This window comes from Alligator mississippiensis, chromosome 2 (assembly GCF_030867095.1).
Source record: "Alligator mississippiensis isolate rAllMis1 chromosome 2, rAllMis1, whole genome shotgun sequence".
NCBI lineage: Eukaryota > Metazoa > Chordata > Crocodylia > Alligatoridae > Alligator > Alligator mississippiensis.
Window position 1 is genome coordinate 167,808,066 of NC_081825.1, and position 24,913 is coordinate 167,832,978.

Here is a 24,913-nt window from a genome sequence, read left to right on the forward strand (position 1 = left end):
TAGGGAAAGAGCCCTAGCAGTGAATAAGGAGCCCAGCTGTTGGTTGCCAGAGCAACTGGAGCTAGCAAGAGACCCACACCTGCCAGCGGTCAGCTGACTGAAAGGGGCAGGGCCTGGCTCCCTTACAAGCCCTAGGGGCTGAGGCCAGAGCAGTTCCCTGCCAGCAGCCCAGGTGGAAGGAGCTCTCTCTCATGGAAGAGAGGAGACGCCGGAATGCAGGAGCAGCGTCTGACACTGCTGCGGGATGAAGTATCCCCGGTAGGCTGGAATGAGGTTATAGCCGGGCGGCTTCAGTTTAAGTTATAGCCAAAGGTCTTGCGTTTGTGTTGCTGTTTGTGACCAGTGGTTTGGGTGAGGCTGCTAGGGGTTGGAGGAGGCCTCATAGGGGACACACAGCAGTGTGGGAACCCCAGCGCCAGTGAGGGCGCAGCATTCAGGGTGCACTGACCCCAGCCCCAGAGAGGGGCAGTTGAGAAGCCCCAGCGAGGGGGCATTGCTGAGAAGCCCCAGTGCGGGTGTGGTGAGCCCCAGAGAAGGGGGCAGCATTGTGGAGAAGGCCCAGAGAGAGAGGGCATCATAGACGAGCACCAGAGAGAGGGCGGCAGTGTGAGAAGCCCCAGAGGAGGGCACAGAGCGTGACAGGGCCATGGAGAGCCCTAGCGCCAGAGAAGGCGCAGATCAGAAAAGGTAGGGCCCCTGGCAGACAAGGGGCCAGATTACAAGGCCAAGACAGAACAACGTCTATCCCATCTGCGAGGCTTGGGGTGTGGTAAAGGGGTGGTTGGAGCCATGCATAGCCCATAAAGCTAGTGCCCTGAAGCACTCACTATAGAACAGGACCCCCAAGGGGTCCAGTAGTCCACGGGGTCAGATATTACAGCGAACCGTGTCCAAGAGGACGTAAGGCAGCCTCCCATATATTTAATCACCATCAAAGATGTGGCGGGCGAGAAGTGAGGGTGCCCTTTGGGCCAACTTGGCACGGGAAGGGGGCCTTGGGGAGCTCACGGCCTTCCCACAAGACCCGCACCGTGACAATCCCAAATAGCTGCTTGTGCTGTGTGGTCAGAAAGGAGAGTGTGGCCATGCCACTGCACCTTCTTCGCATCTACCCCTGCAAGCAGCTGCACAAGGTGCAGGGCACGAAGATCAGGCCTTGCATACCTAAGCAGCCTAGAAACAGACTGAATGTAATCAACCTGATACAGAGTAAACAACAAAACAAGTAGCGGTACATTTCTACATGTTTAAAAAACATCAAGCACCCTGACCCTTTCTTTCTGCGTGCTTCAGCAGCCCTTCACCCATGACTGCACTGCCTTTCACTTTTGCTTAGCATTGCTTATACTAAGTTGGGAGGTTTTCATGACCCCAACTTATTCTTGCAATAAAAAAACAACTACCGAAAGGAGATGTTCTTAAGGAAAGCGTTGCTGCAAGCCTAAACTGCACCAAGAATTCCACAAAACAGGCTACTTACCTGGGACTGTGCCATCTTTCTAGGTCACAGGATGACTAAACAAGAGGATTCAAAACCTGCCAATGCATTAATTTGTCAAATGTTTAAAGTGAAAGCTGATGTTGGCCTGTTCAGATAGCTGATGTAGCCAGTTTTAGTAGGGTCACTGAATGGAAAAATACCATTAAAGAAGTGGACAACAACTAGCACTGTTTGGTTCTGTTCCTGATTTTCATAATGGGCTAGTTATAGGCAACCATGGCCTAATCACATGTGGACAGATCTGCTGCTCTAATCCACACTAAAATGTACCATAAGAGCAGTCGCACCGGAGCCAATGGACAATTCAAAGAGTACAGTGATCAATGAACGTCCAGGTGGCAAAATCTGGCTTTGAATCTCTCTCCATAATCAACTTCTCCATCTGTAAAATGCCCAAGCATAATACTGATTTTAGATTAGAAAGGTTAGTAATAAAATATGTACAGAATATTGTATGCCTGAAAAGTCTTGTCAGAATTTTTTAATTATATGATGACAATCTTAAATCTCAAGCCTATTCTTCCATTTTCAAAAGGCTCTCCTTTTCACATTATTGAGGATCTGATTTCAACACCCTGAACTCTTCCTGAAGAATCCAGGTGCAGCCCTACTGACTAGTGGGACTCTTCATCACATGTAAGAATATTAGAGTGGAGCCAGAGAAACTTATAGCAGTATTTGTCATTGATTTTAACATAATTTGAGAAGATAAACCAAAAACAGAGAAGGAAAATAAATTCAGAAATGGAGAAGGGAATTAAATAAGGTTGCCAGTTTGATGAGCACTGCCTTCCTTGAAGCACACAGCATCCAATAGCAAGAATATAGTAGGAAAAAAAATGTGCACTGATGAGCAAATATAGAAAGGAGTCCAAGAATCTCCCCCCCTCATACTCTCAAAGCTGTCCTTTCAATAAAGACTACTATTATGTTAGACAGTACGAGCACATCCCCACAAGTGTGCACGTGTGGTTTGCAGTGCTGCAAATCCATCCATGGCACCACTAACCACATGGACTGCACATGCATGCATTCATCATGCTGCAAATTAGCAGTGCGGTGGCTTTTTTTGACACCAGGAGATCCCAGTATCAAAAAAAATTGCCAAAGAAAAGCAGCACAGTGCACATGGCTGCAGCACACGCTGCCTGAAACCACAGCCTAGATGGGCAGAGCCATGCTATGAGGAGCTGCCAGTCAGGCTCTGCACACTCAGATTGCCACTGTTGCAGCCCCAGGAGGCCCCCAGGACCCCAGGTAAGGCTGCTGAGGCCAGCCCACATGCTGATCCCTCCCCCCACCTCACCCAGGACAATTTGCCACGTGCCAGAGCGCACATGCAGGACCATGCCTGGGGACAACTAGCAGCAGCACAAATCTGTGCTGCTGCTAGTTGTCCCAGAGCTAATGCACATTCCCACTTGTGGGGACACACCTAAGGGCTTTTCATCATGAGATTTTATCTTCCCTTTCCTGTAACACTGTTTCCTGGTTCACAATGTCACAGTCCCCCTCTGTGCAGTTGTTAAGTCACCATTACATACCAACCTGAGGCTGAAAAACAAGGAATATGCCAGTTTAAATATTATTTACTCAGAAACTAAATTGTTTTGCTAGGAAAGCCTGTTGGGATGAAAGGCCTGGGTTTTGCTGTTATAAGAACAGGCAGACTGTATAAACAAATGGATTAATTCAAAATAATATCTCAGTTTACTACCAGAGCACAACTGAAGTTAGAAGATGGGATTTTCAGCAGCGCTAAGAACAGTCAGGTGCCTTACTTCTCAAAGCTCGGTGGTGGAAGAGCCCTGACTCAGAAGTTTCTGCCCTCTTCCCTAACAGCCAGCAGAAACAGCCCAGGACACCTGAGGACGCATATGCAGAATCCCTCAAAGAGATATAGCTGTTTGCATATTCTTTTGTGCAGAGGTATTCTGGGAGGCAGAGTAAGGCCCGCTAGTATGCTGTTGGACAGTGCTAAGCCCTGTAGGTGCAATCCAGTGCTAAGAAACAGTGCACCTGGGGGAGGTATGAAACCATGTAAAAATGCAGCACACACATTCCATGGAACCTTAACAGAAGAGTACAGTACATCATGGTTTCACGTCTAATTATTTGCGTCAGTCTAGTACTCGTAACAGTACAGAACACAATAAGATAACCTGCTGCGAAACTAATTACACCAACATCTGTCTACTTTTCCCAGTGATTTAAGATGGCCACACTGTGTAGCAAGTACAGGATGGACAAAACCACTCAAGGGAGGGGAGGAGTTCACACACTCAAAGCCATTTGTGAATGAAACAAAACCTGGTGTCCAGTGGAGTATGGCATGGAATCCCCACAAGGGCTGATGAGAGCAACAACATACTGATCTTGGAAGACAAGTGAAACCATTCATTTAACCTTTCCCCCTAAAATAAATTCATGGTTAAAATGTCATCACACACAAAAAGAAAACTATAAGAATGGGATTTCATGAAAATGACTGAATGATTTAATACAGTGGGGGCCAATCCTTTTGGTGGGTATACCAGAAACTAAGCCCCATGCTCTCCTCAAGTGCCACGCTAATCCCATTCCCTGCCCGATCTCCTGCTTGCTTTCTGCAGCTATGCACACACGTTGGCCACCCCTGATACAGTACACTTTTCCCCAAGTTTGGCATTAGCATCATATTGCCAGGTACAAATCTCTTTTTTAAATGAAATGATTGATAATATGAGAGTTTCCCCCTATGCTGAAGCTTCTATCCAGAATCCAGTTGTACTGTCAAATTTTCCCACTCATGCTGAAACTTGAAGTCCACATAATACAAATGGAGAGCATCAGCATTCATTTCAATGTTGCCAATTGAAAGTGGGATATTCAAAAAGCCCAGAGTCGGCCTAACTCTTCTCTGAGAGAGAAAACCAAACACAATTCCTGTTGGCTTTAATGGATGCTTAGCTAAGCCAATGATGAGTGCTTGTGAAAAATCAAAAAATTTAATGGATAACTTAAATGAACCTAGTTCCAGGCAAGCTTTGGCAGCAGATGGCTAAGCACTAACCCCATATACATAAATGGTGAGGTAGCTTTCTGTTTACTTTGTTTACATGCCCAGTTTCTTAATAGGTTCACACTGTTTAAAGCTACATCACCCCCAAAGGAAGGAAGCCAGTGCACCTCAATTTGTATTTGGATTTTGTACCCATTGCTTCTGTCACAGGAATAATACAGTAGTGTACAAGTGATATTGTAGCCATGATGGTCCAAAAATTATGCAATAGGCTAGGATTTGTTAGGGGGATATCTTTCATCTTTTGGAGCAGCTATGTAGTTGTGACAAGGTTAAATAAGCATTCACATGTATGATATTCTTTCTCAGGTCGCAGCCCCTTACCTGTGCTGGTGCTAAAGTTGCTGTGCCTAACTTCCTATAATCAGAGATCTGAAGAAGAATATCTCACATTTGAAATCTTGTCTAACTTTATCCCAACTACATAGTTAGTCCATTAAAAGATATCACCCTAAGAAACCCTTGCCTATCAGAGAAATAATATAACTGAGAGTGAAAATAGGTGGGTTGCAAATCCTGGAGCCAAAAAGGTATCCTCTTACCTGGGTCTGGTGGCAGGCAGGCACAAGAATATTGGGTGATATAGTCCACTTTAAAATGGGAATTGATTGGGTAATAGTCTGCTAACTTGATCATCTTCTTGAAAGCATCATAAATGAAGATGAAGCTAATCAGGGAGGAAAACCCTTCTTCTGTGAAGCGAGTGAAGTATTTCACCAGGAAGCTGGCATCAGTTGCAACCAGAATGAGACATTGGAAGGCAGACCAAAGGCCGATCCAGAGACGAAACTCCAAGTAATCAAAGTCATTGTCTCTGCAAAAAGCATTTTAAAAACAGGTGGCATTGAGAAAAGAAAAATACCAGAGCTGGCTATTTCTACAAACTGTTAGAATATTCCATAGAGAAACTAGGAAATGCATGGATTTTAATGCCTGTTATTCTCAGAGTATAACAAAGCCAAGAATTCTTGCAAGGTTTTAACACACCTGCAATAATGACAGTTTAATGGCCTAGGAATGATTAGTTTGCTAGATTAAAAGATGAACTGAAGTGCTTTTTTTGAACAAATAATAGAAGATCAGTTAGGAAATAAATAAATACAGGGATGTAAAGGGACAAATCTCCAGCTGGGTCACACCAGGACAGCTTTGCTGAAATCACTGGTGTTATTTCAATTTGCACCAGTTGGGGAACACATGACCAAAGTTTACAAACAGCAAGAAGAAAAACACTTGAAGTTGAACTTTTCCTCCAAATCTGAAGCTGAGGATTCTGAGAGTTTCTCAAGCAGCAGCAAAGAGAATACAAGTATATGTATCACTTTAGAACTCAACAATATTTATCAAAGGGTGAAAAAAAGCATGAACTCAAGCCTTGGCATTTTGGGAAGGGGGACTTACCACTTCAGTTTCTGCTTGTCAGTTTCTGCTCAGTGCTACCCTGCCTTACTGCAAAGAGTTAATCAAATGGGGCTTTTTAGCAAGGAAAAATGTAGCAGACAGAAGAGTGACAGAAGACAAGATAAGTACTATAAGGTACTTATGGGGGAGGTATTACCGTATTTACTCAAACATGAGACAAGGGTCCCCCCTAATTGGCACAGGGAAAAAAGCCTCCTCATCTTATAACTGCATACAAGTAAATCTCACTAAATACATTGTTCAGCATTAAGCTGCTGCTAAAAGCAACAGATACTCAGCAATGGAAGCCAACTAGGAAGTTGATAAAAATGAAGTCAACACTGAGCATGACTATAAAACACATGGGCCACTGGGCAAACATATTGATGGGAACCAATCACAAAAATTAGTGTAGCCCATCTGAATAAGATGTACGGTAGTGCCTCATAACACATTCCCACTCACTGCTGACTCTTTTTCCAGTCATGGTGAGCCACAACATTGCATACAGTTCACCCAGAATCCTTCTGCTGGCCCTTCTCTCAGACTGGTACATATGATTATGTTCCCCCACCCCACCCCCAGCTTCATGAGATGTAGCCAGAACAGGTTGCCATGCTCCTTATCTGTACATACATTTTTGAAGCATCCCAGGACCCATGATGAGAACACCCGGTTCCAGTCATGAGTAGGGGCTTTAGCACATGGCTCCTTTGTGGGGGTGGTATCTGGAGTATACACACACACACTAAGCAGTGATAAGCATCATGGCTTGAAATGCTGTTGACTTTGGTGGGGCACAACACAATGAACTATGTGGTAAATCACAAGCCTTTGGCTTTGAACCAATATAGTTTCATAGTTTCATAGTTGGTAGGGTCGGAAGGGACCTAAGCAGATCATCAAGTCTGACCCCCTGCCATGGGCAGGAAAGAATGCTGGGGTCAAATGACCCCAGCAAGGTGTCTATCTAGCCTCCTTTTAAAAACCCCCAGGATAGGAGCGAGCACCACTTCCCTTGGAAGTTGGTTCCAGATCCTAGCCTCCCTGGCTGTGAAGTAGTGCCTCCTGATATCTAGCCTGAATCTACTCTCCGTCAACTTATGGCCGTTATTCCTTGTTACTCCCAGTAGTGCTCGGGGGAACAGGGACTCTCTCATTGCCTGCTGGTCTCCCTTGGCCAGTTTATAGATGGCCACTAGATCCCCTCTCAGCCTTCTCTTGTGGAGGCTGAACAGGTTCAGGTCTCATAGCCTCTCCTCATAGAACCTGCCCTGCTGCCCCTGATCATGCGAGTGCCCCCTGATCATGCGAGTATATCATGCACTTTTTATACTACATATAAGTAGGTGCCAAAGTGCTGCTCGAATGTGTGTTCATGGAGTACCTGTGCTAAAACTTGTAACAGTTTCAAAATAAGCTAACATGCATCAATTCTGGATAAACTAAGTTCATAATAGTATATGCAAATTGCTAAACCAATTTTTAATTTCATGCTTATTGTTTTTAAATGTGTTCCTCACTACCATGTGCTTAGGAATAGCAGGGTCTAATAGGAAGGAGAGGGGGAAGGGGATGATGCCAGGGGAAAAAGTTGGGGGGGGGCACAGAAAGAAAGGGATACCTGACTCTCCCCACCCCAGATTTATTTTCCCTGTTGCAGCAGTGGGAGATAGACAAATTCAAGGCAAACCTCCAATAATTAGATTCTATACCTGGAAAATTATAAGAAATAGTCTAATTACTGGGGATTATCTTATAATCAGAGCTGTCTTCTATTTAAGTAAATATGATATCTGGGAAATGCCTACCCCTCTGCTCTAACAGGGCTAACAGACTAACTTTTCCAGGAACAAGCCATGAATCAAAAGGGTATTAACTACTGAAAGCTGTGGCCTGGAGAGGAAGTGGGGAAGACAAGAGATGGCAGCTTGGCATGTGTCTCTGGCAGAGATGCACAGAGAAGGGCTTGAAAAAAAGAAGAGCTCGGGAATACAGGTCTAACGGCACAGATAGTTCACAACCCTAACAATCCAGAACATGGGGGCATCATAAGACAACACTCTCAGACATGAACTTGGGAGGAGGAAATTACTAGGTTGCAGTGAAGCAAATCTCTAGGGTCCTATCTACTCTATGAAAATTGCCATTGGTCATCAATAATAAGTTCCTTTTAGGCTCTACACACACTGGAAGCAGCTTCTAGTGTTAAACATTGGTTTTATCTCCTTGACACCACTGTCCGAAGAATGCTGAAGACCAAGCATGAAAGTGACTGTGACTTGGCATGCGAACACTGAGAACATTCTCTCCTAACATAGACCCTAGTAAATGGCTTGCAACACTATTTGAGGGATATAGTGCAATGGCTTAGAAATGCCCTTCAAATGGTCTTGCATTGCCGTAATGCCTTTGGTGCAACTATACATGGCACTCCAGGACCATACATCCTCTAGTACTCAGAACCACTGGACAAAGATATCTTTTCCCACACTTTTATTAATTCAATGAATTTTCTGTAAATGGCCAAATGGAATTCTTCCTTATTTTGGTCCCAAAATGGAGGAGGGTCTCAAGAGTATGAAGAACTGCACAAATGAATTACTAAAAAAAAAAAAAAAAAAAAAAAAAAATCACAGTACTTGACTGCATTTGCCATGTTGCAATGTCCCTTGCTATAAATAAAACTCACTGCTGCACTCAAAAAGGCTGTAATGCCAGTGGGTTTGAAAACCATCTCTGCTGCAGGGGAAAAATAAGAGGAATATTTGATTCCTTTTGCTAATCTAATTTGGATCAGATTGTCCTGGCTAGAAACATGTTGTTACACCTTGTGCAGTCCTTCTGTAACAGATTTACATCATGGAATATTAAGAAAAGGTTGGCCTTCCTTCTCCTCTGTAACATATCTTCCCAGGCTAGGAAGCTTCCAGGTTTCTTCCTCCACCTATTCCATTTTATTAAACTCACTCACATCTCTCCTGTTACCTCCCAGAGGAGGAAGAGATGAGCCATAAAATTAATTTCCTCAGTCTCTGCTTATCAGAGGTTGGGTTGAGTGCAAGACAGAAGCAACAAATTCCCAGTGGACCAAAGGATTCTGTCCCATTCAAAAGGAGGCTATGCAGCAAGTGGGCACTAAGCTACCAGGCAACTTCATTTTTAAGCACTTTACTCATGGCTACTTCACAAAAGAGTGTTTATTTTATTGGGAAAAAAAGAGAAAACTATTTGGTATTTTGGTACAGCATGGGGGCACAGAATAACTCAGACAGCAGGGAGCAGAAGATCCCAGGCCTCAGGTGAATACTCTTTCCCTCATAAGATGGGCTTGGGGAAGTAATTTAACTGATTAGCAAGGATCCAGATTTTCCGTTTCCCATGGAAAAATGGAATAAACCGCAGATTTTACCTTTTACCAGAGGCAAACACAGATTTCTCATTTTACAAGAAAAACTTGAGGATTTTGCCATTTTGCAATGAGCTCCCTGCAGGCTGGCAGAGTTCCAGCCTGCAGGGAGCTGGGAGGGAGCAGGAGGAAGGTGGTGAGACAAGGGGCACCACGTGCATAGACATGCACATGGCCCCAGGCAGCTTACAGAGCAGCTGCAGCAGGTAAGGGGGGGAGAGGGAGATAGAGGTCCCTGCAGGGAGGGAGGACGGGAGCTGGGCAGGGCTGGAGCTGCTGCCCAGCTGAGCGGGACTTGGGGCCGGGAGCCCACAATGTGCAGCTGCAGGACCTCAGCAGGGAGCAGGATGGGGCCGCAAGTGGCTCATCTGGGGGAGGCGGAGGGACAGTTCCCTGCTGCTGCGTGCACTCCCAGGGGGCAGGAGGACCTACATCCCCCAGATCTGTATGCAGGGCAAGCAAAGGCTGCAGGTGCAGGCTCCCACCCTGCTTCCCTTCCCTGGGGCCTCCACAAACCAGTGGGCACAACCTGGTGCAGCTGGGGACAGCATGGCTGTGTAGTGATCTCCTCGCTGATGTGAGCTCCACCCCCGCTACCCTAGTGACGTGCCTCCTGTACCTGTCACTGCTTTGAGGGGCACAGCCCCGCACCCAGGAGGCACATCACCAGAGCAATGTGGGACGACCAGCTTCTCCACTCGGCTCCAGTGCTCCCTGCCATGCCAGGTGGCACCTGCCAGGCCGCAGAGGCCCCAAGGGAAGGAAGCAGGGTGGTAGGGAACACTGAGGCTGCACAGAGAAGCTGCTTACCATTACTCATTCCTCACTGCTTCCCTCCCCTGGGGCCTCCACAGCCCAGCGGATGCCACCCAGCACAGTGCCTGCAGCTTGTGCCTGCCCCATGCACAGATCTGGAGGGTGCGGGTCCCCTCTGCCCCCTGGGAGTGCACGCAGGGGTGGGGAGCCACCCCGCCCGAGCCCACAGTAGGCAACAGGGGAGAGCAGGGTCAGGGGGATATGGACCCATGTACATTAGCCCTGGCAGCTGGGGGCCTTCTCCTGCAGGGCTGGGGGTGCAGGGACTGGGGGTGGTGGGTGAGGGGCACCAGCAAGGCTGTGGGAACTGTGGGAAGTGGGGGGAGGGGAGTGAGAGGCATGAACAGGGCCAGGGGGCTGTGGGGTGAGGGAGGGGCACCAGTAGGGCTGATGGACTGTGGGGAGGAATGAGGGGCAGTAGAGCTGGGGGGCTGCTCTGGGGGAGTGAGAGGCACCAGTAGGGCTGGGGGGGGCTGTGGAGTGAGTGAGGGGCACCAGTACGGCTGGGGGGCTGTTGTGGGGGAGTGAGGGGCACAAGCAGGGCTGGGAGGGTTGTGGAGGGAGTGAGGGGCACCAGCAGGGCTGGGGGAGGACCTGTGGGGGGCCTTTAATTTTAATCATGGATTTGGGGATTTTTTTTTATCAAACAGTTTGTTATTTTTTTAATCAGGGAAAACCAGGATCCCTGCTGATTACGAAGTTTAGTGAATACAAGATTGTTTCTGTTATGGAAACAAATGAGATCCCTACCTCAGTATGACTTTCTAGTCTAATACAGCATTAAGTTTTGTGCAGAACAGAATAAAGCATTTAAGAGGTGGCTTAATGGGCACTACTCTGCTCCATGCTGAACTCCTCAGTGTGCTGAAATGTATATGGTTCTACTGCAGAGAGGCCAGAAAAGAGTGAGTGACCATATGTGCTCCAAAGCTAACAACAAAATGATAACACGCTACCCAAACTATGACACCAAGGCTTTCTGTACACATGCTCTGGGACTGAGGGCGAAGGCACTTTAATTAGAGTGGCTTTGATTAAAGTGCCCAGAGCATCTTGTGCATCAGAGTCCCCATGCTTCAAAATGACGGTGGGGGTGCTTTATCTAATGTTCATTTGATGAGTTTTAAAGCACTCCCACTGCCACTTTGAAGCACAGGGATGCTGATACATGAGATTAGGAGGTTGGCTGGAGCACAGTAATTACCACGCTCCAGCAGAATCGATTAATTCAATCTGCTCCAACACACAGTAATTACAGCATGTTGGAGCAGCCTCCACGCTCATATATAGACACCCCGAGACACTGAGGTTGCCAGGTGCTCTGAGGTCTCCTTTAAAACTGTGCCTCACCATTTTTGCACACAGCTACAACAATTCAAAATGCAGTCAGGTAAAGGAAGAAATCAAATTAAATTATACCCCTTCAAAATGTAAGTGATACAAAACTGCAAAAATGGAGAGTGTACAAATGTATATTCTGCATCACAAAAACATGAACAAATATGTCTAACATTTTCTAAGTGGTATAATGAAGAGCCAGACATAGTCACATTAGAACATCTCAAAGAAAATCACTTAAGGAATTAGAATTATCAACTCGGATTACAGATCCCTCACAAAAGATTAATTTTCCTATAACATTCAAGACGATGAAAAAAGAAATACAGTTATACAACCTAACATATTAGGACACTCTTCTGTCTTACTGCAATCCACAGCCAAGTGTGGGTCAATAATTTAATAGGCCTTTTCTATACATATCTGCAGGCAGTTAAACAACTGTTCCGTATTACAGTCAAATGCTTTGACAGAGAATCCATTATGCTTTACATTCAAAAGTTCTTCCTTTTGTGCTTTGAAGTCCAAACACATAATATTGTAAGTTCTCTCTCTGTTGTGAGACTAAAAAGTGTTAATGTCATGTTCTTTCTTCCAACGCACAAGATTTTATACTGCATCTAAAAATGTCAGCAGTACAACTGGGCAAATCAATAATAAATCTTATTTTAGAACAGTAACCTCCAAGGTGTCCCAGTACTTGTATTCCTTTACTGAAAAAGAACACAACCAAGCAGGGCTCTGTTGTACTAGATGTTACTTCAGTGTAAATATTAAAAGAAAAGCACTTCCAGGTGGAAGTGGGGTTAAGCTTTTAAGTCCCTTGAACATGCTGATGACAAACCTATAACTATAGACATCTCTGCATGTCCTTTTATTGGTAATTAGCTAGTATTCCAAATGAGAATGGCTTTAAGGTAATATCTTCCTGCCACTAAAGTCGGCGGGACATTAGTCACTAAACCCACTGACAGTGGGATTATGCCTTTATTTCGTATGAGAGAATCTACTCCTCCTTGTGTGCTGCAGTATGATCAGGGCCCTACCAAATTCACAGCAGAAGGGGTGCGTGCTGCAGCTCTTTGAATCTTGCACGTTTCCCCACACGGTCCCTGCCACAGATTGGTAGAGGGGTCTACTTGCAGCTTGTTCCTGATTGGCGGGGAAGTGAAAACCACAGTTTTAAACATGGCGCTGTTTTTGCCTTCCCGGTGGCCCTACTGCTTGCTGCTGACCAGAGGGGAGACAAAAACAGTATCATGTTTCAAACCATGGTTTTTGCTTCCCTGCCAGTCAGGAATGAGCTGCAAGTGGGGCCCCTACACCGATCAGCCGCAGGGGGGGAGCGCACAGGGGAACCTGCATTTTAAAGGAGCTGCAGCACACGCCACTTCCACCGTGAATTTGATAGGGCCCTAAGTATGATTAAAGGAACCCTCTATGCCAACTCCCACCAATAATACCCTTTACTCCAGTTTTGTCTAGATTACTACAGGTTGGCAAAGCTTCCCCTAAAATCTGACACTGGCTGAGATTTTCAACAGCCAAAATTCCAATCCATATCCATGGTATTCACGAAGTTCTGGAAATCTCAGCCAGTTTTATAGCAATCTCATCCCTGGACAAATAAAACACTGAATCACAGTATACATTTCCACAGACTCTTTAGTATTGCATAGCCACACTAACAATTAGCATTGAAAATCCTGCCCTTTCCCACCCTCCACCCCTGCTTCCCTCCAACCTACTTACTTGCTGAAATTAAAGAGAAGTCTTTCAAAGACAAGGACAGGTCCTGTGCTGCTCAGAATTGTGAGTGGCTGACCAGCAAGAAGGCAAAAGATGGCTCCGCTGACTGCTGTGCCCAGAAAGCTCTCCAGCACACCCTACAGTGGACACAGCACAGAAGTTAATTTCAATGGTATACCCACCTCACTCTTTTCTGTAAGGGCTAATGGAAGAAGATGGGGTATTGGAACAACTCCATGCATGTGGTGTGGCAATGAGCCTGAGACCAGAGGTAGAGTGCTTGCCCCCTTCCAAAACAGTAGAGTCTAGTATAGTAGCATTCAGTTATTAAATATCCAAAAATCTCTCATCACTTATGATGACTGGGTAACCACTGTGGCTATTCCACAGACTCTCAGACTTTGTAACATTACATTATTTTTATTATTTAGAAAAAACTTAAAAAGCATCCAAAGGATATGAGAACAAGCCCCCTTGAAAACAAACCTCACTGTTATTACAGTATGGAAGCTAGTGCCTTGCACTGTAAATAATTCCAGCCATCAAACAAGTGTTGGGAACAATGAAACTCTACAGAGGTTACAGAGATGAGGTCCCTTGACAAAGGCCAGTTTTTAGGAGGAGAGAGTAGAGACTTCCCAAATATACCTTATTTTCTTGCATAGAACATATACCTTTTTACCCCAAATTAGCCTCTCCCCACCCCAATTTGGGTGCATGTATTAAGAAGAGAAGCCGATTTTCTACTCAAGATAGAAGCACTCTGCTTTGATTTCTGCTCCACAGTGCAGCAGTTGTTAAATTACTATTCAGACAGCTGAGGGAGTTAGTTGATTTAATGGATCATTGTGCTTCACTCCCGTGTTGTTAACGATGGTCTCACCTTTTTAATGGTCTTGATGTTACATGAATCAAGCTAATTTTTCTCAGGGTAATACTGCTGTCTGTTAGCTACCCCTGGTCTCTCCTATTTTTTAGCCTTCTAGCTCCCTTTAAAATTCTAATCCACCCATGGACACCCATCTTCAGCAGCAGCAAGGATTTGAGCTTTAGTTAACCAGGAAACGGAGGGTAAATCAGCTTAAGTTTAGGCTCTGTCCCTGCCCTACGCAGCCATAACTCTGGAAAAATCTTTTCTTCTTAATTCTGTCTTTCAAATACAAGGTGTGTATTATATACAGGTGTGTGTTGCATGCAATAAAATATGGCATATGATTCCTCTTTTCATAACTGTTTAAACTGAGACTCAAAATCAATTAGATTATCTTATATAGCTCTGAAATGTTAAGATGCCATACATATAAATCAAGTTGCCATATGTATAGATGCAATGTTAAAAAGTATCTACAATTCCCTTTGATATTTGAAACAAAATAGCTTAAGGAATGATAAATATATGTTATATATTTTCTTGGATTTTCATAGTTATAGCTAAATAATATTTATTTCTATAATGCAAAACATAGATAAAATGCTGCTAAAACAGTAATATAAAAATATAAACTGAACTGCTAACAGGGCACACACTTGTGTAACAGAAATGGTACTGGAACATACTAATTAAGAGTGATAGTAGTAATAGGTCAATAGTATATGGTATACCTGCACAAAATATTTTTTAAATAGTACTTATACATAAGCTGAACTTTTAACAAACAACTATATTCTTTATACTTTTGAAAGGACTAAAATATGATTTTAAAACATTCTTTTCTAAAATAATTCTAAGACTTTCAGAAACAAAGTAGGGGTATTCATAATTTTTGCTTACAAAATATTTACTAGTCACATGAAAATCACTACTTGAGTACCATGTCAAATTACAGAAGAAAAGAGACCTTTTCTTAGATAGAAGGATACTGTGACACTAAGTACTCAGACCTATTTTTAAAAAGTCACAACATATTCGTATCAATGATTTCTTCATTTGCAAAGTGGGCTGAAATGCCTATAAATACCATGCTCCCCAATTTGTATAGCTGGTTTGGTGTAATGGGTATTGTTCCCAAACTGTTTTAAATGGAGCAGTTTATTGTCATCAACTCTTCTAAATATTCTGCCAAGTTTTAAAAATTACCCATTACACATAACCAGCAACAGCAATAAAAGGGTGCTGTGGAGAAAGCTCTACGCCCCCATCTTAGCTGGGATAGGAACTTGCCATTGTGGCCATGTCTCCACAGATTTTTTTCCTGAAAATTTTCCATTGTTTTGAACCCAGCATTAGTGTAGAGCAGCTGAAATGCTTCTCTCTCCATTGCAGGGCTTCAATCAAAAACAGTTCCAGATGAAGTGGTCACCAGCACTCAGCTACTGCTCTCCCACTGCTAGGCTACCTGAAGTTTTGTTTATACCACATCAGTATTGGGAAAGTTTTCAAGGCCCCAGCTATAGGTCTCAAGGCCCTCCCTATAGGTTTTTCTACTCATCTTCCATACCTGTTTTTCATTTATCCTTGTCTTTCCTAGAAGCAGAACCATGCAAGCTAGGCAGTTCCAAGCAAGGTTTCTCTGGCTGATACAATTTGTATATGGCGCTGCACCTGATGGCCTCTGCCATGTTTTGGGCCTAAATGTAGAAATGCTTGGTAAGAAACTCTGCCCTGAAGAGTTTACAGGCAAGACAGGTAAATGGTAAAGGAGAGAATCTACTACCACCTGCACATCACAGTTGGCAATCCAAACTGCAAAGAGAGAAGTGACATGCCCAAGATTTAAGTCTATCCCAACTGTATAGTCGGTCTAATAAAATATATCATCCTAAAAAACCCTTGTCTCTCTCAATTCCTGGACCATCATAGCTACGACATCACTAACACGACCATAACATGCCCAAGATTAGAAGGACATTCTCTGGCAGAGGCAAAAGCTGAACCTAGATCTCACAAGTCCCAGTTTGGTGCCTTAAAACAAACCTTCCCCAGTCCCTAAATTGTAGAGTAAGGTTCAACATTGCTAGGGAGAAATACTTTGCTTACTGCTTTATTTTCCAACCTCTCTTCCCCACCAACCCCTTCTTTTGACAGTGAATACAGATTTCAAAGCCTATAAATACATAGCCATGGGTAAACTGGCTTGTATTCAACCGGTACCAATTCACCATCATGAAGAGAGACTCACTAACACAAGGAAGCACAGTGCACTGATGCAATATCACCATGAATGTCTGGAAAAAAAACTTCTCAATCTCAGCATCTTAAACATGGTATCTTTCATTTGGAATCAACTCATACTACACAGGCCTTTCCCTCTTGAATCAACACAGACATGTTTGACATGTTACTCAGAGGAGTTTGGCGGCCTGATCCACCGCCCACCTCTTCCCGTCTTCAAGCGGTAACTTTTTATAAGACGTATCGACGAGTTTTCTATTTTGAGGCGCGCTTGTACTGGACATCCGGAGTTCTGTCTGCGTGGAGCCTAGCAAACTCCACGTGATTGTTCGTGTTCTGTCTGCGTGGAGCCTAGCAAACTCCACGTGATTGTTCATGTATTCTGTTTGTAACCGCAACTCAAGCAAGTTTTCAGCCTGCACCGCGACCATCTCGGTGTAAGTAAACAATCTTAAAATCAACCGTTAAGTGTCTGTGCCTAATTCTAGCTCGGCGCCTGCCCTCTCCGACCCGGCGTGCCCAGGCTGCCAGCCACAGCCCGAGTGCAGCGTGACAAAGGGCCCGGGTTCATGCTCGGCCCGCACAGACTGAAGTTGCAATGGCTTTACTAGACTTGTATTGCTATAGGAGCACGTGGATACTACAGGTGAAATTGTAACTTGTTATCAGGTACCATTAAATACAGATATAATTGTCACCTCTCTTCTTACATTCTATTACAATCTGAAGAGCAACAGTGAACACAGCACCATGAGATGTCACATTTTGTCATCTTATGACACCACAGACAACATTTGTTCAGTTTCTCAACATTTTAAGCTAAAAATTGAAGGTAGGATACTTCAGTCAAACTGTGATTCCTCTCCCTTTCTTGGGTACTGAAAAAATGTTAACCCCTACTACACAGGGGTAGACCTAAGCATGTGCCTACATGCTTGTCAGTTCTGTATCTTAGTTAACAAATTTGCTAGTAAGGCACTTTCCTGACTATAACCCAGAATGTAGTCCAATAAGAGTTCCTGACTATGCAGTTAGATAACATACAGACTGACCCTTATTCCTATGTATATGTGACTACAGGATCAGATCTATTATCATGATGGCTGTGTACCACTAACAGGAAAAACAGGAATTTTTAACTCAGGTTTGATTACTCAGTTCAGCAGAAATGTATGTGGCGTCAGGCCCCAGCCCAGCCAGGTCTGGGACTCTCTGTGGTCTGGGGGAGAGGGGAGGGGGGCTCCCACTGCTGGACACAGCCCGATGGTGGCCCCCTGTCCCACCTGTGCTTGGGGTGCAGTGGGCAGCCCGCAGCATTACCCACCTTTGTCCTCAGCACAGCTTAGGGGGGGAGGAGGCATGGGCCCTCTGGGGCCTCTGATGGGCTGCATCCAGCAGCAAGAGCCCCCTGATGCTCCCCTGGATGACCAGATCCTCCAAGACCCAGCCGGGCCAGGGCCTGACCCCACGTGAGTCCCGCTGCTGCACTGAACTGTGTCCGCACGTGGCCAGCTGCAGCAAGGCTCAAGGTGCAGCAGCAGCTGCCTCTGCCCTGTGAAGAGATAAGGGGGCACATGCCCCAAGGGCCTCTTCCGGGGTGCACCCAGTGGCAGGAACCCCGCCCCCCCCCAATGACTCCCCCCAGGCTCCAATCCTCCCATGACCTGGCTGGGCTGGGGCCCCACCCACCATCCCCTGCTTCTGGCTGAGCTGCACCATCCATTCCTCACTGCGGGGGCCTCAATCTGGCCTCCACCCCTTCCCTCCCCTGCACAGACTGACCTGCTGGGCTAGGGAGGGAGGGGAAGGGAGCGTGCGTGTGAATGCATGCACACGTCCAGCCCTCCCAGGCCAGGATCAACCAAAAGAGGCTCCACAATCGACCTGTCGATCGTGAACCGGTTAGGGACCACTAGCATAGAGCAAGGGTACTCAATCCCTGGCCTGTGGAACCATCATGGGGCTACCCATGGGTCACAAAATTTGGTGGTGGAGTGGTGGCCACCTTCTCCCCTGCCACATTCCCAAACCCCAAACTGTAATCCCCTTCTTTACAGGACTGGGACACTTTCCCCTGCCCCCTGCTGAATCAGGGCTGGGCCATGCTCCTTTCTCTCTCCATGGGTCCAAATTGGAGCCAGACCATGTCCCCTTCCCCCACCAGGCTAGGTTGGGGCCTGGTCATAGTCCCTCCTCTATCCCCATCCCCCACAAGGCCAGGCCACATCCCTTTCCTTCTCTGCAGGGCCAGGCTGGGCCCTGGCCATGCTCCCTTCCCTCTCAATAGGACCCAGTCAAGCTCCTCTCCCCTGACAGGCTAAATTGAGGCCAGCCTGCCTCCCTCCCCGCCCCCCACACACACACACACACACACACACACTCAGATGGTGCCCACTGTGCCTAACCTGAGCACTGATCAGGAACACTGGCTCAACCCGGCCCACGGGCAGACTGGGCTCTGCCAATCCAGCCCACCAGGCAGAAAGGTTGAGCTCCACTGTTTCAGAAAATACCCTTCGTCTTTTCCATCTTTAAATACCAGTGGCAAATCATTAGTAGCTGCATTTTTTTAAACCCATGAACCACCCATTCCTGCAAGTTACTGAGGCTATGAGCAATTCCAATGGAAAACTCAGAGCAAAGACTACAAGAATTTGTAGGGACACTCAGGGCAATTGTCAGTAAAGGCCATTTCTCTCAACAAATAAATGGTATTTATATAAGTTGTTTCCTCCTCCCTCGCTTGGCATTACTCACAGCGAGCTCATTCACAGCCAATAGCCTGGATGGATTCCAGTGCCTCTGGAATCCCTTTTCCCCTACATTCCTTAAAATGTCTGCAGCTAAGGATAGTGCATTTTAAAGAAACATTACACCTTGATGTAAGGTTTAAAGAACAGTTGGGAAAATCAGTTATCTCCCCTGGCCAGGTCCCCATAATAAAAAAAAGTTATTGGCGGAGAGGATTCTGAGTACCCATCCTAGAAACAGTTATATAACCATCTATCAGAAACAAAAAGCATAATTTGTAACAGTATCCAGCAACTGAAAAATACTGTTTTCAGAGGTGACAGATTACTGGAAAATAACTTTTTAGAGCCAGACCTTCAAGTGATATAAATCAGCCTCATTCCCTTGGAGCTGATCGGTGTACGCCAATATATACCAGATGAAGGCCAGTCTAAGCTTTAATGCTTGTAATACAGAAATATACCTCTAGAGATGACCTTAACTTTTGACAAATGTGTCTTTTTTCTCTTTATTCATATAACAGAGATAAACAGAATCTCTCTGCTCTGAAAAGGTTGTTTCTGCAGCAGCTTCTAACCCTTACCAGATTTGGTTCTGATAATAAAAGACAGCAAACTGCCACGCTCATAGGTTTCTTATAGAAAAAAAAGACTTCTATATACCAACTTAAAAATGGCCACTTCAGGAACTTAACATTTTTCTGGTATTTTCAAAAGTCTTCCATGTTGGCCTGGACTCTGATCCCAGTTTGAGTCAATTACCATTGACTTCAGACAGGAGTGGAGCTGGGCCAAACATAAGTGCATTTCAAAAGCCCATCACATTACCTGATGCTAAAAGAAGATCTGAACAGACAGAATGCTCAACTAACATTCTGCTAGTAAAAGGGGAAGGGAGGCAGGAGCATATAAAACTTCCAAAGCAACCAAGAGAGCTGGGTAAACAGGTTTACCCCTCTTTGCTGTACCCTGCAGAATCCCACTATTTCTCCAATGCACACAAAGCCCTTTTCAAATAATGCAAGTTATCAAGTGAAAGCTGAGGGTGAAAGAAAGCTCACCAGGAGACCAGATTCTCTATAGTGAGCATTTCCATATTATGTTTAAAGAAATCCAGGACACTGTCACCTCCCCCCACCCAAGTCATCAGTACTGCTGGAGGCAGAGACAGGCAAGCAGGGGCATGGGGCACAGTTTGGCAGAGAAGCAGAGCAGCATGGTATACCCAACAAGCAGGTGGGCAGGCACTGCTGAGAAGCAGGCCCCACCCCGCCCACATGTGCCTGGCCTGGCTCTTCCTGAGCAGCGGCTGGAGGCAGGTGCCAGGCTGGGCTGGGCACCACTCCACTCTGCCTGCCTCACTCCAACATAGCAGCAGTGGTGCCTACCCACCCACCTGCCTGGCACACCATGCTGCTCCAGCAGACTGCCCCACATCTCTGTTATTCCAGGACTTTTGATTCAATTTTCACCAACCAGCCAGGATGCCAACACGGCTTATGAAATCTGGGACTGTCTTGGCCAAATTGGACATATGGTCACTGTGACACAATGCTTAATGCACATCTGTCACTTTAAGAGATGAGGCTGCAGTAAGGGCTCAGGTGGCAATCATGGGAGTCACTTGACTGACAAGGGGCTAGGCTATCAGCATATAAACTCAGGGCCTGAGTTGGTTGAGTAGTCTAGCCCTGAGAGCACTGGAAGTTTGTGGACGGGACTTAGGGGTGGAGGAGGCTCCAACAGGCCCAGGAGTAGGTACAGAGGCACGGGAGCAAAGCCAAAGACCATGAATAGGGCAACCTGGAGAGGGGCACAGATAGGGTAAAGAAGCCCAGAGACCAGGGCCAAGGGGCTAAAGCCCAGGAGGGGGAAGAGGTAGGAGCCTGATTGGGCAGTATGAAGTGCCCAGGAGCAGTCTGCATAGGCAAAGTGCCCAGGTGGAGAATGCAAACTAAGATCCTGTGCTCATGAGTAGCTGTAAGAGGTGAAGTGCCCAGGTGGAGAAGCCAAACCTAGAAGCTACAGGTAGGCAAAGTGCCCAGGCAGGGAGGCCCAGTCATAGGGACTGTGGCCATGGATCAAGAAGGCTAATGAATAATATGATTGATAATGCCTGCGACGTATGGGCATGGTGTAAAGGGCAGTCAGAGCCATGTTATAAGCACTTAAGGTGAAATAGACATCTGAATGCCTACATGAGATCAGGGATCCCTGGGGCAGCCTCGCTTTCTAAAGAGCTAAGAACAAGGTGTGGCAGGCAAGATGAAGAGGAGGAAGCCTGATGAGTGAGGGCAAAGCACAGGCTGAGCAGCCACCAGGGGCATTGCAATCACCCCTGGGATAAATGTTTATTACAGTCACACTATCTATAGCCTGCTAATCCATCAGTGGATGGTATTCAGAGAGAGTTGGGCTTTTACATTTATTAGAGGAACAACCTCAATAATGTGGTTAGCACCAAATTGGTGAAAGAAAAGTTACATAACTGCAGCTACCACAGGAATATCAACCTGGGCTAGCATGTATAATATGGCCTCTTCTGATAAGCCAGAGTTTCAGCCCTACCAAGCAAAAAGTGTTTGCCCATTTATTTTTGCCCTGAAAGTGAATGAAAACACTGACAAAAGAAAAATCAAATCAGAGATCCAACAGCTCAGAGTACTGTAAGAAACATCTCCAAAGCAGTTATAGAGACAGCAGGGAGGACAATCTCAGGCTGTTTTCCTATAATAGATATTTCAGGCATTGCACTGAGGGTGAGGCCACTTTTAATCAAAACAGAAATCACATTCAAAGACACATATGCTCCTCTCTTGCTTCTCTCAGCCAAAGCTATTGGTGGTTCCAATCTTGCTATATCTCTTTTCTCTTTTGGTTCTTCCTCCTTGCTGCCCATACAAAGAGTGAACTTATTCCCAAATGAACACAGAGAAGCAAATATAACTCTCAGGTAGGTCACTGGCCACTGTGGTGTTACTCAAAGCTAACCATAGACAACCTGGGTACAGACAGATTATATCACTTTTACTATTATACTGATATCAAAAAGGAGACAGATATAAGCTATTATGTGATAACTGTTACATCTGTATGATTCTGTAGTGGTGCAAGCATAGCCAAACCACTGCAATTTCAATCTTGCTTCATTCAGGTCAAAGTTAGAGTGATTTATCTAAATTCATATTGCTGTGGGATCGTGCAGATATAATAGTTACCAGAGTTGATATGCATTCCTCAGTGGCAGGCCCCTCTCCTCTTTTAAACCACTTACAAGGTACTTTTATCCATGCTCCCAGAGAACACACCCAGTTTTACAGGAGGTAAGAGCCCGAAGTGTTTACTTAGTGCTCAAGTTGTTTTTGTACCAGTACATGCACACAACAGTCTGATCAACAAAGCCATGGCTGTGTCTTCACTGGATGGGGAAGGGAGATTCAGCTTTTCCACTATTGTGTGCCACTGGAATAAGCAACTTGAGAGAGACCAGGGGAAGAGTCAGACACTGGGAATACATTCTCCAGTATAATGACTTAAAGCAACAAACAGCACTGATCTATTTCTCTCCCTTTCCCAATGAAGACAAAGAAACAGAATTAATCCAAAGTTAAAGAGCGTGGCAGACTTGTTCCATTCAGTTTGTGCACTGAAAATCAAGCCATGACTGACACCATCTACAGGCAAACTCAGCATTCCATACAGGAACTGAGATTTCTATACACTTTCAAAAACCTGGAGAAGGTATTTTAAGGCTTGCCCATACTCCCTAAAGATACATTGGAGGAATCTTATTAACACCAGAAACACTTCGGGAAGTGACACAAAAAGTAGGACAGGATGGCACCTTGGAAACTAACTGATTCAAAGAGGTATGACTGGCATGAACTTAGAGACTAACTCATGGCATGACCTTAGAGACTAACTGGTTCAGAGAGCTTTCACAGACAATAGAGATGGAGCCCTAGTATCTGAGAAAGTAGGTTGTTGCCTATGAAAGATTATGCCTCTCTAAACCAGTCAGTCTCTAGGTGCCACCCTGACCTATCTTCCCTTTGACTTCAGACTAACATGGCTAACCCACCTCTTTTGCACCTGGGGAAGTGACATACACTTCTGCTATAACAGCATTTTTCTAACAACATCCTAAAACCCCTTTGTGACTTGGGTGCAAAATTAACATAGAAGGGCAATTGATGTTACTACCACTATGTTGCCCAACACTCCTTGGGGCAGGGGTAGTAGCTGATTCTACACTAGCTGTCCCACCAATCCTGCCACTGGGAGGAGTACAGTGGTGGAAGAAGGCTTAGAAAGATGGTAGTTCTAACAAAACTACACCATATATTAATGTTATGGTCACTAGATCTAGAGCAGTGGAAGCCAAAATGTTTTGCAGAAGTGCCACAAATCACCCCTACACTCCCTCTCTGAGTGTCATTCCAATCCCCTTCCTTGCCTGCTCTGATTTCTGCTTCCTAACCTGTGTCCCTAACTGATTTGCTGCTCTACTTTTTACTCCCTACCCTATCTGCCACTATTCCACCCGACTCCTCTTTGATCTGTTGTGTGCCACACACAAAGGCTGCCCCATGCAACATTTGGCACTCATGTTATAGGCTAGCCACCCATGTTTTCGAGGATGCAAAGGGGTGAGAGACACATTTAGAAGTTAAATTCACAGTCTTTGAGAAACAAATATCAGACGGGAAAGAAAGAGCATTCCTGGGACTTGTTCATGATTTATTTTTTGCTTCTTCCAGAATTTTGTCATCAATTGTTACGTTTCAATTATGTTTGCTGAAGAGCCACTGGGTTTCTAAAACAATGTATTTAACTACAGAGTGCCAACTGGTGTCTTTTTTAAAATAAAAGTAAGCCACTTTGCACTTAAAACCGTATTGTCTTTGTATATTTTGCCTTTCTACAGGGTGTTTTTTCTGTCCCAGCAAGAGAAAGGTCCTAGCTGGGTTACCTCCAATGCCAGGTAAACAGCAGAACAATGCACTAAATTATTTTCTCTCTCCCTTCTCTTCTTTTTCCCTTTGCACCTTCCCTCATGTGCAAAGTCTTGGCGCTCAGATTCTCAGCAATGCTTTTGAAAAACAACATTCTCATGTTCACCAAATGATTTCCAGATTCAAAATCTGAGGAAGGCAGTATGTTCAAATATGAACACTGAAAGGTTCATAGGGTTCTTGGAAGAATAACTTAACACAGCATGTCAGATATTAAAAGAAATGTATTTATACACCATTTTCTGCACCTGGCAGTTGCAATATTGTGAGAGATAACAGAATGTTCCTATTGGGCAATAAGGACTATCAACTATTCTTTTGAAAACCTACCCTGTTCTATTGTCACTTTGTTTCAATGTCTCACAGCATGGGCCTCTAGAGGCACAGGGTTGTGTAAGGGAGGGGCAGAAGCAACAAGTAACAGACATAAACCTTTTGTGAAGAAAAAGCAGACCCAAAAGTAGGCAAGAATGCATAGCAAGGGAATATAGACAGCCAGTTAATTGCAGCCCTTCAGCAGCTTTCACCAGTGGGTCCTTATGGAGGCCCAAGAGATAACCTTCTGCTAATGGAAACCTCAGAGAAAAATGCCAGGGAGAATTCCTTCCCCAACTCCACTCTGAAAAAGTAGGCCTTAAACTGCTAAATTATTACCCACTCCCCATCACTGTGGCAGTACAATGAACTTAGGCAAAGCATCTCAAGTGCAGGACTCTGCATGTGTCCTTATTGAATTTCAGGGCAGGCAATTCTTTTTGGAT

At 45.2% G+C, this 24,913-nt stretch overlaps 1 protein-coding gene across 2 annotated transcripts in view; it reads right to left on the reverse strand.

The window, feature by feature from the left end:
• SLC4A4 (solute carrier family 4 member 4) overlaps positions 1-24,913 on the reverse strand; it is a 320,050-nt gene that overhangs the window by 55,079 nt on the left and 240,058 nt on the right. For both annotated transcript variants that reach the window (XM_019493526.2, XM_014607383.3), the window contains exons 13-14: positions 13,279-13,412; positions 5,105-5,376 (exon numbers count right to left, since the gene is read on the reverse strand). In XM_019493526.2, the coding sequence (XP_019349071.1) occupies positions 5,105-5,376; positions 13,279-13,412 (406 nt within the window). The remainder of the gene's footprint in view (positions 1-5,104; positions 5,377-13,278; positions 13,413-24,913) is intronic.